This window comes from Mauremys reevesii, linkage group 5, assembly GCF_016161935.1.
Source record: "Mauremys reevesii isolate NIE-2019 linkage group 5, ASM1616193v1, whole genome shotgun sequence".
NCBI classification, from domain to species: domain Eukaryota; kingdom Metazoa; phylum Chordata; order Testudines; family Geoemydidae; genus Mauremys; species Mauremys reevesii.
In genome coordinates, this window is record NC_052627.1 from 91,193,544 (window position 1) to 91,213,523 (window position 19,980).

General features: G+C 40.7%; 1 protein-coding gene across 8 annotated transcripts in view; it reads left to right on the plus strand.

Annotated features, from left to right (window-relative positions):
* The window catches only part of CORIN (corin, serine peptidase), a 289,837-nt gene that overhangs the window by 45,705 nt on the left and 224,152 nt on the right, over positions 1–19,980 (plus strand). For all 8 annotated transcript variants that reach the window (XM_039541668.1, XM_039541670.1, XM_039541669.1 and 5 more), the window contains exon 3: positions 8,188–8,640. In XM_039541668.1, the coding sequence (XP_039397602.1) occupies positions 8,188–8,640 (453 nt within the window). The remainder of the gene's footprint in view (positions 1–8,187; positions 8,641–19,980) is intronic.

The window sequence follows — 19,980 nt, forward strand, 5'->3', positions numbered from 1 at the left end:
TGTTCTATAACCATTTCTCACATTGAGTGCTACCTTACTTCTTGAGTAATTGCATCCGCCCCACCCCAATAAATTGGTCCCAGAACCATTTCAGGCTCCCCATCACCCTCCCCTTGTACAAGGGATAAGAGGGCGGAGAAGATGGGGTTGTTGCCTCACTGTACCAGACATTCGGAGCCCTACCTCATTTCCCACTCTCTTAGGGGATACCTTCTCCGAATCCACTTCCAATTCCAGTTGATCAGGGAAATAGACCCCTTACTGAATGACCTGAACTGGGCACCTGCCAAGTTGTGCCAGTTGTGCCAAAATGAGTTTTACAAGTGAACCTACCCCACCGGCTCCTTGCACTGCTGTGAGGAAGGTAAAAAAACCTATCCCTCCCAGGCCAGTTTGGCAGTGAGGGCAAAATTCCTTCCTAGCCCCATAAAGGTGATCAGCATAATACCCACAGCAAGGCTGCCACACTAGATCCTACTCTAATTTCAAGAGGGGAAGGAAGGGGAAGCTTTTCTTCCTAGCACAGAATGGCACCCTTGACCGGGCAAAAGGGCTTATAAGACCTCCCCACTGAGTATGTGAGAATGAATAGGCTTATGTTGCACTCTTCTGTCCTACCAATCAGCCACAGAGTGCCATCCTCCTCCTCTCCTCAAGCCCATGAGGAAGGGAGGGGATGCAGCAATCCTTAAAGGGGAAAAGGCTTTTTCTTTTCCAGACAAAACCCTCCTCCCCCACCTCTGAGGCTTCAGAGGAGCACGTTGGGCTCTATTTACATACAGTAAAATATACAACTATTTAGGGCTTTACAGGTTTGCAACAAACACCTTGAATTCCCCCTAGAAGCCTGTTTGCAAAGTGTGCAGGTCATGGACAATTGTAATGTGCTTCTGATAAGAATCTCTGCATAGTAAACTGCATTCTGCGATTGCTTTAGTTTATGAGTGATCTCAGTGTATATCCCAAATTAAGCACTTAGAACATTACAGTTACCTAATCATTTCAAAGGGCTCAGGCCAAGTGCTGGGTCAGTTCCTGGTTGAGATAGGGGCTAGAATAAGCTGTGATATCCAGTGGTTCGCCTATCCTGGTAGGTTTGACCAACACCTACTGTCCCACCACAAATTGTCAAAATATCAAAGTCCTGTATTCAAATTGCCTTCCACCTCCAACTCTATAAGTTTCAGTACCTACAATAGAACCAGCCTGCTGAGGAGGTACGAGTAGATAGTTGCTAACTGGTTAAAAATATTTATTGTAATGAATCATAAACCAATATTTTGTTCTCTCGCTAACTGGTTGATCTGTTACATACTCTTCATTAGGCTCTTTGCTTTGTTTGATCACATTTTTAGGCTAGCCTGACCTTTCCTGCTGTAGCAATGGCCTAGAAGTCACGCTCACTACACACAGCCAAAATTGCCATTTAATCCTCTTTTTTGGCTTCTAGCTTAGAGTATGTGAATCTTTTTTAGATCTCATCACTGTCTGTTGCACATCTTTAAATAAAATATTAATTTTCCACTAACAAATAACAACTGGAAAATGATCAGTAAAATTGTTGACATGGTATTGCTCTCAACTGAATGAGCTTGGTGCATATCTCTCATTTTTATACTGAACATAACGAATGACAGCATGCCGTATGCTTCCATCATCTGGTCATCTCCAAATGTAGTTTGAGATGCAAATCCAAAACAGATACATTTATTAACTTTACTATTTGGCCATATGCACATGGCCATATGCACACACGTCTGCAGAGTATTTTGATATAACACACGTGTATGTAAATGAATGAAATCCATAGTGTATCTTTTTTATATAATGCATGTTGTAGTGTATTGTTTAAGACAGGGGCAGGCAAACTTTTTGGCCTATGGCTGCATCCAGTTTCCAAAATTGTATGGAGGGCCATTTAAGGGAGGCTGTGCCTCCCCAAACAGCCAGGCATGGCCTGGACCTCTCCCATCTGCCTCCCCCGCTTCTCACCCCCCAATGACCCCCCTGGGACTCCTGCCGCATCCACCCCCCTGCTCCCTGTCCCCTGACAGCCCCCAGACTCTCCATCCAACCCCTGCTCTCCTTCCTGACTGCCCCCCCAGGACCCCTTCCCCATCCAACCACCGCTTCTCCCTGTCCCCTGACTGCCCCCGGAACCCCCATGCCCCATCCAACCCCCTCTCTCCTTCCTGACTGCCCCCCCGGAACCCCTACCTCCATTCAATGTCCCTGTTCCCCATCCTCTAACTGCTCCAACCCCTATCCACACTCCTGCCCCCTGGCCACCGCCCCAAACTCCCCTGCCCTCTATCCAACTCTCCCAGCCACACCGCGCAGCACAGAGCATGGGTCAGGCTCTGCAGCTGCGCTGCCCCAGGAGCTCACAGCCCCAATGCCCAGAGCATTGCACCAGCAGCGGGGCAAGCTCAGGCTGCAGGGGAGGGGGAACAGTAGGGGAGGGGCCGGGGATAGCCTCCCGGGGCAGGAGCTCAGGGGCCGGGCAGGAGGGTCCCGTGGGCCGGATGTGGCCTGTGGGCCATAGTTTGCCCACCTCTGGTTTAAGACCTTGCAGAAACACAGCTCTAAGTACCTTGGAGATATATAAAATATTGTTTTAAAGCCCTATGGCTGAGCTCCTCAAGGCATCTCTAATCAGTGGGAGTTAGGCGCCTAAATACTTTTGAAGATCTGGGATTGTGCTTTTTTCTTATGAGCCTTGAAAGTAACTGGTTCTGCTAGACTTTCTGGAACATTGTTCCCAGACAAAAAAACATTTCTGTTAAAATCAGATTAAAGTTTGAGGGTATGTACCAGTAATTTAGGGATTAAAATCCTTACAACAACACGGGAGTTATACAAAACCAAAAACAAGCAACTGCTAGAAACCTATGAAATTAAAATTTAAGGTCAAATTTAGCATATGCACAAAGATTTGAAAGTATGGAAGTACATAGGTAATATCCCAAAAGCCATAGCTCTGACACCAGCCTCTTAGCTTCCCTTCTTTGCCCCCTTTCTACCTTCTTTGAAAGGTTTATTTTAGTCTAAGGACTTCTACAGGGCTTTAAGAAGTCTGCAGCAATTGAATGAGGACATAGTAGATTTGGAAAAGCCACTGTACAGGACCTTTGGTCTGACCCAGTATGGCTGTTCTTATGATATTATGTGGTGCAGCCAGTAGGACGATGGGAGGCTGGAGGGTGGGAGTTACTCTCACTAGGGAAGGGAAATCTAAAACTAAAATTTTTAATGTAGGAAAGAGAAAAGCATTGGCTAAATGTGCAAGTGTTAGGGGAAATCAACAAAAGATTTAAAAACTGAAGCCACCAGAGATTATAGGAAATATGTATAATTCTGGTTTATAACCAAGAGTGAAATAAGGCTGTATTGGAATATAATAGGGACAACTGAGTAAGAGTTTTAAAAAAATCTTATCTTTTTCAAACATTGTTGTGGTATACTGTTTAAACTAAAATCTCTTTGGGACAGGGACTTGTCTGGCAATATATCTATAATGTACCTTGCATTTTCAGTGTTATATAATGTATGCCCTCATTTTCTTGTATTTCTGTGTCTCTAAGAGCTGTGCCACAGAACTTGTAGCAGAGAGGGTGGGGTAGAGAGAGTTGTTTTTATTTAGCTGTAATATATAGGCTAAAGGTATTAACATAACTTTGTTGCTGTCTAACATTAAATGGTATTAAATAAGGTCTCTGAAGTTTGGCATACAGAGACGTTAGGCTGTTTAGTACTATAGCAAATACACTATTAAAACCCCTTTTAACTAATTATTAAAGATAAAGAAAAGAAGGAAATACAATTAAAACATTTGAAATATAAAGTATTAAATTATTACTTTTGTTTTAACAATATTTTTTTCCTTTTAGTTGGAGAGAATTTTAGATGGGGAAAAAACGTGTTTGACAGTCTTTTAGATGATATTGAAGATAGTAATAATTGTCTTTTTGGGTAAAAGAGAAGAAATTAGTTGAGATGAGCTGTTAAACTCTGATCCCATGTCATCCCAGGTTGTGTGTGGGATTCAGCTGGAGGCAGTAGAGGTGACAGTGTCAACTGGTGCCACTTTGTAGCCTGGTCTGGTCAGGACATCTCAGGATTAGGCTGACAAAGGCCCAGAATCCCAGGAGACAGTGGTGGCAGCAGTCATAAGGCTGATGCTTGTGTTAGTAGCGTCCATACTGTTTTCAGTATTTCCCCCCAAGGTTAGGGTCACCATATGTCCCATTTTGGCTGGGACAAACCCTTTCTTAAGCCCTGTCCTAGCTGTCCTGACTTTTTTGGCAAAAATGGGCATATGTTCCATGTGCTCTTGCCAACTTGATCAGGGGTGTGTGCCCGCAGGCGGGAGCAGCTCAGGCCAGCTCTGCACAGAGGTGGCAGGGTGTGTATGTGTGTGTGGAACAGGACAGATAGCTTGGGCCAGCCCAATGCAGTGTCCCGTTTTCCCTTCGGGAAATATGGTCACCCTACCCAAGGTTTTTTTATTTAAGGACTCAAAAAGGGAGGGTGGGTGGAATAGCCCATTCCCTCATTATTTTGTTTACTAACTAGGCTTAATATTTGACACTCTAATTTTGGTTTATTATTGTTGGACTTATATTTTCTTCAAATACAATGAGGAGTCTGGTGGCACCTTAAAGACTAACAGATTTATTTGGGCATAAGCTTTCCTGGGTAAAAAACCCACTTCTTCAGATGGGTGCATGCATGCCTCTGAAGAAGTGGGTTATTTTTACCCACGAAAGCTTATGCCCAAATAAATCTGTTAGCCTTTAAGGTGCCTCTGGACTCCTCGTTGTTTTTGTGGATACAGACTAACACGGCTACCCCTCTGATACTTATGTTTTCTTGTTTGCTAAACAAGATTTTAACACAGTCTGAGTTATATTAGTAGGCTTTTTGTGTGGCCTGATTCAGCTTTTGTGGATGAGTTGTACTTTTAACATTTGTTATAACAGGTTATTTTGATATTTATGAACATTTATATACTTTTTACAGTTGAGCTCAGCGTTAGGGTCAATTTATGCCTACAATGGTTTAAAGCCACCTTTGTGCTCTCTGAAGATTGTGTGTTGTTTCTTCTTCCCATCTTGAACCTGGCTGAAGCGAGCCACACTTTTGCTTTAGATGTTGATTAAGAGGAGTGGTGGTGTATTTATGTTTAGTCCCTAAAGGGAAAGTCATTCTTTGCATTTACTTTTCTGTTTATATAATAATGCATACCAGAAAAGTGTTTAAACTCATGATAGGGGTAGAGTCCTGTCAAGTTCCAGTAGCCTTAAACACAACTATTACATGTTCACTTTTCTTTATTGACGTAGAAACATTTTGAACTGGGGAAGTTCAAAGCAAGAAAGAGTGTTGTTCTGTGTTCAAAAAGGCAGTGCAGTCCTAGCAATTGTAGCATACCAGAACAGTAAAAACAACTGTATACAATTAAGACTTCAGCTTAACATTTGCTGCTGGGCACTTCACATTCCAGGATTTGGTGAAAAGGCAACAAGGTTGGCTATTAATAATACTGATCTCTACTAATGGGGTGTTTAAGAACAGCTGATGAAATGGTTTATGTGCTGAGGAACTCCCTTTAATTATTTGTAATGAAATATATCTATCTGTCTAGCTATTACAAGTAAATGTATGTCATTATACTCCCTTAAATGATTAACTAGAAGCAAAAATAATTCCTATTTACCATATGTTTCATATACTACAGTACAGAATAGTGCTTTTTATCCACTTTGTAAATAGCCCTTAAATATAACTCTTGATCAACTAACAAAACTATTAGATAAATGTGCCCATACCCATTTTTAAATGTAATAATTTTCAGCAAGTTAATTATTCCTGTATGTAATTCATGTGTCTTCATCATGTTCTACAACAAATTAAATACCTTTATAAACAGACATGGTTAAGCACAGACTATTTTATCATTTGGGTTGAATTTTCTGAAGCATATAGAACCATGTCATCTTTCGAGTTTTCACAATGTTAAGACAGAAAGCAGCTGTATATAAGCTGATTTGTATCTAGTAATAATTTGTAAGTGTCAAAAACATACAGATAAACACAATATATGTTTGTTTTACTCTAAACCAATACAATACAGTACATCAGTTGTCTAGAAATCTAGATATAAATATATTTTAAAAAAATCTTCTTAAGCACTAGAGTATGAAGCCAAATAATTCTTGAATCTATTTTTTAGCATTGAACTTTAAATTTCCTAATGCTATACATAGAAAACAACGTCTACTTTCCATTTTAAATGTTACTGTGTTAAAAATATATCATCTCTGAAGCTGGAAAGTAGCCTTCTAAAGATACGGTGGGCAATGTATAGACTAGTAGTGATGCAATGGAAGGAAAATTATTTCTTGTTAATAAAATGATGCTTAGAACAACTACACATCACACCTGCTCCCACTCTAATCTGCCGTTATATATATATATATATATATAAAAGTAAAAGTCCAGTGACTTCATTCTGGATAAGGCTAAAATGTTTTTAGTTTGTGTTTTGTGAGGACTACTTATTTGTGGTGGGTGGCGAATTAATAATATGTTATGGCTTTTATTTGGCTGTGGATTTATTTTACTTGGTGGCCCTTTTGAAAATTCTTAGAATAGAACTAAAACATCTGACCTGTGAAACTTTTTAAAAGTAAAAATACATTTTTGACTGGTGCCATCTGGAACTTGGGGTATCACTGAGCCCCCTGACCCACCAGCCTGGGCTCCCTCTCACACTGTATTGCTGTGACATACATAAAGGTAAGGACACACCCAGCTGCAGTTACATGCGGGCTCTCTGACCAGCACCTGCATAGGAAGCCTACAGCTAAGGCAACTCCCAACTCCTCAGGTACACACCTCCTCTGGAGAATAAACTCAAAATTATACTGTCTTGTGCTGCACAGGGAACTGTACAGCATAAGCTCATTAAAAAACTGTAAAGCGTAAGCTCTGTCCCTCAAGGTGGAGAGGAATATGTAACAACCTTTGTCCCTGAGTTATGATTCCCACACACTTCACTCCAACGCACTGGTTTAGATAAAGCAAAAACACGTTTATTAACTACAAAAGATTGTAAGTGATTATAAGTGATAGCAAACAGATCAAAGCAGATTACTTAGCAAATAAACAAAAAATGCAAACCAAGCTTGACATACTAAATAGATCAGATATGAATAGCAAAGTCTCACCCTAAGAGATGATACAAGCAGGCTGCAGATTCTTAAGGGGCAAGCTATAGTTGCTTTACAGTTTGGAATTCCCAGGTGTTTCATTCACAGGCTAAAAATCTCTTTACCTTGGGTCCAGCACTTCCCCCAGTTCAGTCTTTGTTCCTCAGGTGTTTCCAGGATTCTTCTTGTGTGAAGAGTGAAGAACACAGACCAGATGATGTCACTCCCTGCCTTATATAGCTTTTGCATGTGGGGAGAACCCTTTGTTCCCAAAGCTTGGTTTCCAGACCAGTCTGTGGAAAAATACTGACATCTGAAGACGGAGTCCAGAGACATGTGGTCTCATCACATGTCCTTGTAGATTCATAGCAGCCATTACTCAGAGGTGGTCTGTAGGCGTTCTCAGGAAGGCTCCCTAGGTGGGGGATAAAAGCAACAAAGAATCCTGTGGCACCTTATAGACTAACAGACGTTTTGCAGCATGAGCTTTCGTGGGTGAATACCCACTTCTTCGGATAAGCTTCTCCTAAGGCCTATTGTTTTTTCCTAATGGCCCATTGCCCTGAATAGGCCCTTCCCCACCCACTATCTAGACTGAAAACATCTTTTCCAGTGGGCGTTACCCAGGTGTAACTACATTTGAAAATACAGATACATAGTCAATATTCATAACTTCAGATACAAAAGTGATACATGCATACAAATAGAATAATCATATTCCCCAAATGGTAACTTTTCCAAAGACACCTCACATGAGTTATCTTGCATAAAATACATTATAATTATGTCTTAATCATATCATAATAATATCACTGTGAAGGGTATGGGGTGCACTGTCACAACATTATTTTAACAATTATTGTGTTAGAAGTAGTACAGCCTTAAAAAACTATTTGGTTAAATTTCTGTCCTTCCTAATAATCCTGGTGAATGTGTTGATTGTAAGTGTTGAACATTTTTTTTTCTCTTCCAGGTATATTAGAAAAAACATGTTTTTATTCAAATGGGAGTGACCTTCTAGCTGCTGGTGGTAACATTCGAACATCTGACATTCCTTTTCCAAATATTGTTGAAACTGGTTCGGATGTGGTTCCCACAGTGGATCTCAAAGTGCTGCCATCATCCTGGACCCAAAGCCCTTTATCCCATATTGACCAAATGCATGAAAACTTAAGTATGTTTAGGCAGGCCTTACAGGAAGATTCCTTGGCTCCTATTACACCAGCCCCACCATTCAACACCACTACTACAGATGTTGGTATTTTGACCAGCGCCCCTGAAGACCATACGTGGTCATTTGCCACTACAGAGGAGAAAACTCTTTGGTCCACAGACACATCCATCAAGATCACAGACAGGATATCCTCTCTACCTACATTAAGTTCTATCCATCCAGCTGCTGTACAAGAAATGAATCTGAAAAAAAGTAAGATGATATTTTATTTGACTCTGTAACTAATTATGACACAAAAAATACAAAAAAAATACAGTTGGTATTGTGATTGGAATACTTCCCAAACCCATGAATTCTCAGGAATAGAAGTCAGTTCTAGATAGTTTTCATCATGCAGGTTCCATATCTTAAGGAATCAATTTATCAGAATACATAGTCAGCCCTGATGCGGAAGAGACATGAACCTCCTTTGTGGTTAAGTAACTCTTACTTAGACTGCTGTTTGTTTGATTGACATATTGCATATTGTGATAGCTTTGCATGTTTATCTTGGCTGAAAGTGAGTTATTGCAGACTTTAACCCTGTGTTTTTGACTGAGTTCTTTCATATTTCAAGTGATTTTAAAAATCAGTTTAGGCTCCAATTCAGTAAGATGGTTTAAACACGTTTAACTTTAAGTCATGAATAGTTGCATTGAAGTCAATGGGCCTACTCACACGCTTAAAATTAGGCATAGTGCTGAATAGGGGCCCTAATGTTAAGGTTACATTTTTTCATATCTTATTGGACAAATTCCTGCCCAATTTGAAGCTAATAGGTTCTTTACAAATACATATTCTATCACATTTGTGGGGACTCTAAAGAAATAATAAACAATAACAACAAATAATATTGAAGATAATCGTGGTCAGGTTTTACCATTATGACTGAAGCTACTGGTGCAATACCATAACACTATGGTAATTTTATTAGCAGACTTTGGCGGGATGGGGGAGGGACTCATTGGTATCATTCCTGCATAGTTTTCTAAAACGCAGTGGTACAGTATTAAAATAACATTGAATGCTCCCTTTTACTTTGATACCATTGTCTTGCTGTTGATCACCTGATACCACAAAGGTATCTTCACAGAACTGGAATAAATCAGCTATCTGATTTAATCAGAGATGAAATGGTAACCAGAATGATGTGAGAATGGCAGTCTATTAGTAATGTCATGGTGTTTTTGAGAACTTCTGTAGCGGGGATAGAGAGACAGTGTCTCATGGTGGTAACTGCTTCTGAAAGATTTATACCACTGGTTATTTTAAAGAGAATGATGTGTGCCATACTCTGCTGCCAGGCACTGTGGCTAGTTAAGCAGTAACAGCCGATACTGTTAAATTTTTAATCATTGTTGTATCATTCAAGCTGAGCTGATGTGATTTAAGAATGTCACATCAGAAAACCCTTAGTGTAAAATTTTCATGTGAGATACGATTTATATCTTCAGCACTGAGGATGCCTTTATCTGCTTTTCTCTTCTTCAGCACAACAGAGGATAAGCCCTTGCTAAATCCAGAGAGACATTTTCAAGTCCTATTTCCTTTTTCCTCCTACAATGACACAAAAACAAGGAAAGCTTCCAAAAAATATGGCTGTAGTAACCTCTCCCATGGAAAGGGGTGGATGGCTGGGAGCTCTGATTTCTCTTCTTGAGTAAATTTTAGGAATATATTACACACTGTTTTCACAGTTAGAGCAAATGCACCTATATTTCTCCCTTGTGGTCCACTCACTCTAGGCTCCTGGCTCCTCTGCTGTCATAGAATCATAGGACTGGAAGGGACCTCAAGAGGTCATCTAGTCCAGTCCTCTGCACTAATGGCAGGACTAAGTATTCTCTAAACCATCTGGACCTGTCACCTCTCTTGGGTGGAGATCAGCATTTTTCTCCCTCCTGACTGGGTTTTTGGCAGCCTGCACAGTTCCCTGCCTACACTGTGATGTCCCCATCAAGCCAGAGTAAACGGGACAGAGTCTACACTTTGCTTTCTTTCCCAGGGCTATGAACAGCCATAACTGTCAGCAGTTATGAGTGAGCATGTAGCTCTTTATTAGCAAACACATTTATTCTTAAGGTGAGAGCATTGCAGAGAAAAAGTAATAAAACAATAAAATAACCTTTGTCTGTTTCCATCTGTTGTACTTACAGTGCTGCCAAGCTATGGGAAATATCGGACCTCTTCTTTGTCAGTCTCAGAAAGTGTTATTGGTGTTTCTTGTTATGGGTTTATTCTCATGATTTTAGTTTTCTCAGTATTGATTTTCAACCCTACCAATTGTGCATAAGTCTACAGATAATTTTAGCTTGCATGTCTCTCTGGGTATGGGATAGTAAGTTGATGTCATCTGCAAAGTCAAGGTCCTCTTACTTTTGTGTGAAAGTCCATTGTATGCCCTTTGGTTTTGTGGTTGTTCTCATTACTGAATCCACTATTAGTAAAAAGATATGGGTGACAAAAGACATCCTTGCCTGATGCCCATAGTAACATTGAATGGTTTAGTCAGTTTGCTGTTATGTGTAACGTGGCATGTCATATTTTCATAAAAGCTCTCGATGTTCACATATTTCTGAGGTATTCCATAGTGGCAAAACAACCTCCATTAAACTGTTCCATCCACTGTGTCAAAGGCTTTCTGGAAATCTATACAATTCAAATAAAGTAGTGATTGCTATTCGATCCACATTTCTATGATGATACATAAGATTATCATTTGACTTGTATGTGATTCCTCCTTCTGAACTCTGCCTGTTCTTGTCATAACCTTGAATCTACCACTCCTCTTTATTTTGTATAGAATAATATATGTAAATACCTTACTTGGAATAGACAGCATAGGAATACCCCTCCAGCTTTTACACTGACTGAGTTCTCCTTTCTTTGGCAGTTTCACTGCATGACCCTTTTCCATTTGTTTGGTATTTTTACTTCTTCCTATGTCTTTTGTAAGAGGCCTATAAAAATGACTAGAAGAACATGATAGACTACGTTAACAACCACTGTCAGTGTGTTGTCCAGACCTGGTGCCTTTCCAATTTTTAACTGATTGATGGCCATTTCTACATCTACTCTGGTGATTGGCCCTCATTTGACATACAGATTGTCTCTGTCCTCTATATCTGGGGGATTGGCCACTGGCTGACCATTCAGTAGTTGACTAAAATAGTGCCTCCATATATTTAATGGTTCTGATGTCCTTGCGGTAACTTTTGTAACCTCAGTATTCTCCTAAAATTGCTTTTTTGTACGAAATTTCCTAAGTTTACTGCTTAGGTTGATTCATATCACTGGCCTATGTATGTAGTAAACATTCCCTAGTTTTGGCCACAGCAATAAACTAAGTACAGTAAAATTGTTACCATTAGATGTAATTTTTGTTCTAACATAGTGGAAGATAGTTTTATGTGACCTATCATCAAGTTTTAACTTTTATTCCGTAGGTGGGAGGTTTTGAAACAAAAGATGATTTTCACTGAGAGAGATTTTGGTTTCTTCTCTGTTAAATAAGAGGTGACTAAAAATTTATTTTTAAATAAAGGTAGTGAACAGGGAAATTAAATTCCTTTAAAGCAGTTTAGTAAAGGAATACTCTCTGGGTACGTCTACACTACGGGATTATTCTGATTTTACATAAACCGGTTTAGTAAAACAGATTGTATAAAGTCGAGTGCACGCGGCCACACTAAGCACGTTAATTCGATGGTGTGCATCCATGGTCTGAGGCTAGCATCGATTTCTGGAGCGTTGCACTGTGGGTAGCTATTCTGTAGCTATCCCATTGTTCCTGCAGTCTCCCCCGCCCCTTGGAATTCTGGGTTGAAATCCCAATGCCTGATGGGGCAAAAATCATTGTCGCGAGTGATTCTGGGTAAATGTCGTCAGTCATTCCTTCCTCTGGGAAAGCAACGGCAGACAATCATTTCGCGCCCTTTTTCCCTGGATTCCCCGAGTCAATCCCTCCTTTATGGTATCTAAAAATAGAATCAGTCCTGCCTAGAATATGGGGCAAGTGTACTAGAGAACCAGTGTATCAGAGAACCAGAGAGCACAGCCAATCCGTGTCAGATCCCGCAGAAATGATGAGCCATTCACAGGGGGTGCCCCTGCAACAACCCCACCTGTTGCTTCCCTTCCTGGGCTACCGTTGCAGTGTCCCCCCATTTGTGTGATGAAGTAATAAAGAATGCAGGAATAAGAAACAGTGACTTGTTAGTGAGATAAAATGAGGGGAAGGCAGCCTCCAGCTGCTATGATAGTCCAGGCAGGACATTAAGCAGTGTGGGGAAGAGGAGCCCAGCATCCCGCTGCTATGATAGTCCAGGCAGTACAGAATCTTTTCTTTACACATGAAGGGCGGGGACTGATGGAGCTCAGCCCCTAGTTGCTATGATGAAGACGGTTACCAGCCATTCTGTGCCATCTACTGGGAATGACGGGGAGTCATTCCTATTTTTACCCAGGCGCCCCCGGCCGACCTCACCTGAGGCCAGCCAGGAGCACTCACGGGCTGATGACGAGGACGGATACCAGTCCTACTGCACTGTACCGTCTGCCACCAGGCGCCCCCGGCTGACCTCACCTGAGGCCAGCCAGGAGCACTCATGGGCTGATGATGACAATGGATAGCAGTCATATTGTACCATCTGCCACCAGGGAGGGGGGGAGAGGATGCTGCAGTTCACTGCCGCAGCATCGCGTCTACCAGCAGCATTCAGTAGACATAGGGTGACATTTAAAAAAGTCAAGAGACGATTTTTTTCCCTTTTCCTTCTGGGGGTGGGGGTTGGGGGGTAAATTGACGAGCTATGCCCTGAACCACCCCGGACAATGTGTTTGACCCTACAGGCATTGGGAGCTCAGCCAAGAATGCAAATGCTTTTTAGAGACTGCAGGAACTGTGGGATAGCTTGAGTCCTTAGTCCCCCCTCCCTCCCTCCATGAGCGTCCATTTGATTCTTTGGCTTTCCGTTACGCTTGTCACGCAGCAGTGTGCTGAGTCCCTGCTGTGGCCTCTGTCTGGAGATTTTTTTAAAATTTTTTTGGCATTTCGTCTTCTGTAACGGAGCTCTGATAGAACAGATTTGTCTGCCCATACAGCGATCACATCCGTACGGTCCATGCTGGAGCTCTTTTTGGATTTGGGACTGCATCGCCACCCGTGCTGATCGGAGCTCCATGCTGGGCAAACAGGAAATGATATTCAAAAGTTCGCGGGGCTTTTCCTGCCTACCTGGCCACTGCATCCGAGTTCAGATTGCTGTCCAGAGCGGTCACAGTGGTGCACTGTGGGATACCGCCCGGAGGCCAATACCGTCAATTTGCGGCCACACTAACCCTAATCCGATATGGTAATACCGATATTAGCGCTACTCCTCTCGTTGGGGAGGAGTACAGAAACCGTTTTAAAGAGCCCTTTATATCGATATAAAGGGCCTCGTAGTGTGGATGGGTGCGGCATTAAATTGGTTTAACGCTCCTAAAATCGGTTTAAACGCGTAGTGTAGACCAGGCCTCTGAGTTACATCTGTGTTGGAAGGAAAGGGGAGAAATGTGTTTTTTCCGGTCAAGAGATTTGAATTAATGTGGCTGTATTTCTGGTTTGTTGTTTTGGAAACGGAGTGTGCTCTATAGATTTAAGTCACTGGCATAGGTCAAGCATAGTCCATGTGACTGTTTTCTAAGAACAAAAATAGCAATAGGGAAACTTGTAAAGAATCCAGAGGTCCAATAAAGTATATTCATTTAATTTAGAAACCTTTTGTGTGGTATTCTGTTAGAAAAAAAGAATACTTTTACATGTGTTGGTTTATCTTAAAGGACATAGAGTGTTTCTTCAAGATAAAAATCAAAATGTTTTTTACCTCGAGCTATTTTGACTTTTTGTTGAAACACAAATTTGTTGCAGCTGTATTATAAGGAAGGAGGGAGACTTTGATGTTGCTGGGGGAGGCAGAGGAGGAGAGCTCTTAAGTGTATCAGATATTGTAGGATGTTCTGCAGTTCAGATGAAGCAGGCTCCCTGATCTGAAGCACTGGTGAGTCAGAGAGAGAGAGAGGAAGAGTCTTCTGAATCAAAGTACCCTTTAGCCTAAGTAAAGGTGCACAGGGGCTGGGAGCCAGGAGACTATAGGGCTTGTCTACACTCGCAATTTATAGTGCTGCAACTTTCTGGCTCAGGGGTGTGAAAAAACACCCCTCTCAGCACAGCAAGTTTCAGCGCTGTAAAGAGCCAGTGTAGACAGTGCACCAGCGCTGAGAACTGCGCCCCTCAGGGAAGTGATATTTTTAGAGCGAGCACACAAGGTGGCAGCACTTTAGCATTGCCAGTGTAGACTAGCCCTGTGAGGTCACATTTCACTTCTTCTACTCACTGATGCTTATAATATTTCTTATTGAGCAAGGACTTGTACTTCTACTTTAGGAGGCAGTCGAGTATCAGCCCTCCATTTTACAAATAAGTTAACTTCACAGAGAGTTTGGAATAATAATACAACCTTCTCTTTCATTTCAGTTTGTGTTTAAGAGGAAAAAGAGACTTACTACCCTTTAACTTTTTCCCCTCATAAGCAATTAGAAGTATACAAAATAAATATCGAACATTCAGGGCACAAATTTGAGTAAGTTTGTCAGTCCCATCATATATTGTTCCTCCAACTAAGTTTGTGACTTTAATTCACTACAGTTATTGTGCTAACTCATGTAGGGTGACCAGACAGCAAATGTGAAAAATCGGGATGTGGGTAATAGGAGCCTATGTAAGAAAAAGATTAAAAAATTGGGACTGTCCCTATAAAATCAGGACATTTGGTCACCCTAAACTCATGGCTCCTTATTGTGCTTATTTAGTTTCTAGATGATCACCTACCTAAATACATAGTAGTGAAACAGTCCTCTGTATAATATATTTAACAGACTCAGATGTACATTGGAATGAATACAATATGGAGTAGTATGAATATATGATTTCATACACCCCCTCACAATTACATTTTCGCTTGCTCATGTGTCTACACTCTTCAGCTTTTTGGCAGTGTGCTGTGCTGCTGAGTGGGAGACTTCCAGGTTAGAACAAAGCTGGTTTTGTGCCTGTTGTTTCCCCCTGCCTTTGAGACATCTATGTGCATTTAGAATTATAGACGTAGCACTTTAACACCAATTTTTATGTAAAGAGCACAAGTCCTTTTCAGCCTTGAGCCAATGTTCCTCCTTGTGCATATGTAGTACATTTTTACATTTTATGGCTTATAGTTTAAACAGATGCTCATCGACAAAATAATAAACTATCAACTGGCCAAGAGGTTATATATGAAGTAATATGCCAAGGGTGGCATGATACTTCCTAAGAATGGCAGGAGTGAACACTAGTGGTACTGTAAATTAATTGGCTGAGAACCGTATTATTTCCTTTTCAAACTTGCCACATTCTTTCTTTCTCTCTCAAAAACACAGGTAAAATGAATTATCTGGTTGTTTCAGTAAAGAGTATTTGTGGCTATTGTGCTAGAGTACCAGGTAGATTCGGCTTGTCTTGTTGTTTGGTTATTTTTTTGGCCTTTATACCAGATTACTAGATGTATGCCTTGGCTTTATTAGCTAGTGCCTGCTTCTGGGAACTGGATGTTGCGACTTACACTCAGACTTGGTCTACTTCATGCTTCTGCACGATCCATTGTAGATTATAGCACATCCAGTAAAGTAGGATATGGATGTAGACTCATCATTAATGTACCAAGGTAGAGTCTAGAATATCAGGAACAAAGCCTGAAGTATTAGTACTGATACATCAGCTCATGGTTCAGAACTACTGTCATGTTGCATAGAATTGTTTGGAGAATACAGTATTCACATGTAACCAGCAAAGACAGGTCATGTCTTTCAATCTGAATCGCTTGCTGTTTCTAACATTTTCTTTCTTTTCTCACTGAAAACTTTTGAAGTCCAAGAACAAAATAAAAAGTAAATACATTCTAAATAAGTATTATTTGGGAACAGGAAATTTGAAGTGATGATAAATTGGCCACAGTAGCTGAAGCTTGAATATCTAATACATTGAGCCTTGCAAAATTATCATGAAAATTTACTAGCTAAGGCACAAAATCTATTTACGTGAACTTTGTCATGATGATTGATAAATATGAAAAAATAAATGGTTCTATTCTCTTATAAATAAAAAATTCTTTGTCTTGGAATATTGGATAATTAAATTTGCATGTCTGAATAACTGCATAAGATATAATATGGGGTCCTGCTTAATTGTACTGAAAGCAGTCTTGGCCTGATTTTATGGTAATCTGCTGTAATCAGTATAACATGTAAAGGTCTAAAAAAGCCAAGACTGAGGAAAGATGTTTCTACTTATTAGACAAATGATGTTAAAGAAGTAAAAAGACTTTGTGTTTGGAGTGGGGAAGTTGAAGTATGAGCATTCAAAAATACTCTTTTTGAGTTTTACAAATCGCCAGCCTGCAAATTATTTACACAATTTAAGTGTGGCTCTACTCTGAAAAGTGACTGTGTAAAATTTTTCATATTTATTGTTTTTCAATGGCATCCAGATTAAATCTACTCAATTTACATGTAAAAAGAAGGTTTTCCTAACTGCCAGTTCCTCAAACTCTGATAGCCAAGCTGTATTCTCTTTGGCTTGCACATGACCAATAATAAATATTCTGCAAACAGAACTTTAATTAACAATTCCTGTTGTTGTTATGAGACCCAGAAGAGAGCCCAACATACTATCCGACAGAACTGAATTGGCTCTGTGGCACTAACGAGTGATAAATATTAAACACTTTTTTTGTCAGTAAATAGATAGGATCCAGAATACATACAGGTCTTTCGAGTGAGAAAATATTGTTTTCCAATTGCCACTTTTTTTTATCATAATCACATTTTAAGTTTGATATCTGCTATTAACATAGATATATTCTAAACAGTAAATGATCCTGATAGAAGCTGTTTGATCAAAACAATTTTGCACGACTCTCTTTACATTAAAGCATAAGGTGACAAACTAAAAAGAACAGAGTATCTGCAAAACATTTCCAAGACATTTAATCCCCAATCTTGCAAACTAATGTGTTTGCTAACCTCTTAATTGCTATGCCCGCACAGAGCCCCACTGATTCCATTGGGGCTCCATGTGGGCAGAGGGTCAGTTTGCATTAACAAGCTTGCAGGATCAGGACCTTAGTGTGTACCTGTCAGATATGCTTGCATATTGTTGTGCACATAACAATGGTGTGTTATGTGAGATTTTAATTTTAAATTTACAATGGCTTATACAAGGAGATGTTATTTAATAAATTCTGTCTTGAATAAGTGATTTTTTCCAACCCCTCTCCTCCCTGGGAATTATTGGACACTGCAGTTTGTTTTTATTTTATTTATTGTATTTGATTTATATGTATACAATTGAAAGGGTACTTATCTTACACTGTGGATGCCTCTGATAATTAAGGGTGGGATTTTCAAAAGTAATCAGGATTGGTAAAACTCTGTTCCTGCTGAAGTCAAGGAGGGTTTTACCATAGGCTCATTCAGAACAGAGTTAGGCCACCACTGAGCACTTATGAAAATATCACCCTAGAAGTACAATGTAAAGTATGTAGAAGAAAGTCAGCATCATCATCATCACAGCATTTGCCCTGAAGGTCAACAGATCTGGGCTACAGTATTTTGGGTCAGGGGGAAGAATGTTCCAAAGGAAAAGGTCTTTCATAGAAACTTCTGTTAGCAACCTCTTCTTGTTTTTTTTCAGTGGAGGTACAGCTTGAGTGCTTCTGTAGAACTCAATTGTGGAATTATAGCACAGGGAGTGGTGATTGGTCAGCCTCAGGGCATTTAGGAGTTTATAGATCAATTACCAGGATCTTAAATTTCCCCTGGAAAATCCAAAGGAGGCATTGCAGATTTCAACATCCAACATGTACTTGCAGTACTCCAGTTACCAAGCGGGCTGCTGCATTCTGCCCTAGATTTAGTTTCTGAATAGATTTAAGGTACCGTCCCCAGTAGAGCACATTACATTAGTGTTGTCTGGAGGTAAGGAAGGCATGAATTACAGTGGTAAGATTGCATCACAAAAAAGAGGTCATGACGTCGTCCAGGACATAACTGTAAAAAGTACCCTTGGCTACTGGTAAATGGTGACCCAGCACTGGTAACTGGGAATCCAACAAGACTCTGTTTAGATAGCTCACTCCTTCCCTATTTGTAGCCTTTATGTCCCTACTGTGAATCTTTATGTTGTTAACAAAATATTTGTCTTTGTTATTCAACTATAAAAATATGAAACCTGTAATGAAATAATTAAATTCTATTAATGGAACCCAGTCCTCATTTTAATTTATTGGAAACACATTTGTAAGGCATTGCATTTGAATGTCTGTGTCTCTTCTTCAGCAAACACATTTGTATTTAAAAAGTTTAATTTCTCACACAAAAGCTTTCAAATATACCTTCAACACTCAATCCAGCCTTCTGTGATGCTGGAAATAGACCCCCAGTTCCTTCAGAAAAATGCAGAATGAAATGAATCTTATCACTTGTTTCTTGGAAATGCATCTCCATATATGGCACACTAAAGACTGATAAAATTAGGCTGTGGCTAGATGAAATACAAGGTATGGAACAAATTACAGCTCAAATCAGCCAATCTCAGGATTAGTTTGAGGAAAGATGAAATTTAACTGATCATCTGCTCACAACAAAAAATATTAGGCATAAAACCTCAGCCCTTAACTAAAATATGAAAACAAAATAATTTGAGTCTTCAAGGAACATACCCATACCAAGTATCCGAAGGGCCTACTCACATATAACAATACCGTATAAACTCTGCACATAAAAACTGAGTCATCGGAGTGTCTGCCTTTGTGATGTGCTCCCCAAATTTTAACAAGGTGCTGCTTTTGAAACTTTTCTCCAAGCAAGATATGTGACATTCCCTAATGCAAAATTCTCTTGTTTCCCCACCCCTTTCAAAAAATTGAGCCACAAAATAGAGAATTCTCCTGGAGAATCACAGATTTATAATTGGAGTATAAAGTATAAATTGAGCCACAAAAGAGCCAACAATGCCTCACCCCCTCTCCCCCATCTTCTTAACCTATCATATTTCCTCCTCATCCTAATCTGGGATTTCCTGTTTTCCACAGATCTGAAGGAAGCTTATCTTCACATCCCAGTTTCCCATCTCTATAGACCAGAGGTCCCCAAAGTGTGGGGCACACCCCCCCTAGGGGGCATGGAGGAAGGCATGGTGGGGCCTGAGACAGTACCCAGGGGTGCAGGGAGGGAGCGCCATGCAGCCTCTCGCCACTCCCATTCTGCCCTGGTCCCGCTCCCAGCCCTGGCTCTGGCCCTGGCCCCAGCCTCAGCACGTCTCTCAGCCCTGCACCAGCCCCCACTGTTGGCCACTGGACACGGCTCTGTTCCTGGCCCAGGGCTGAGGCTGGGGGCAAAGCCAGGAGCGGAGCTGCACCTGGCTGTGGGCCCGACTGACAGCCCCCACCACATCCTGGCTGCAGCTCCGATCCCGGCCCC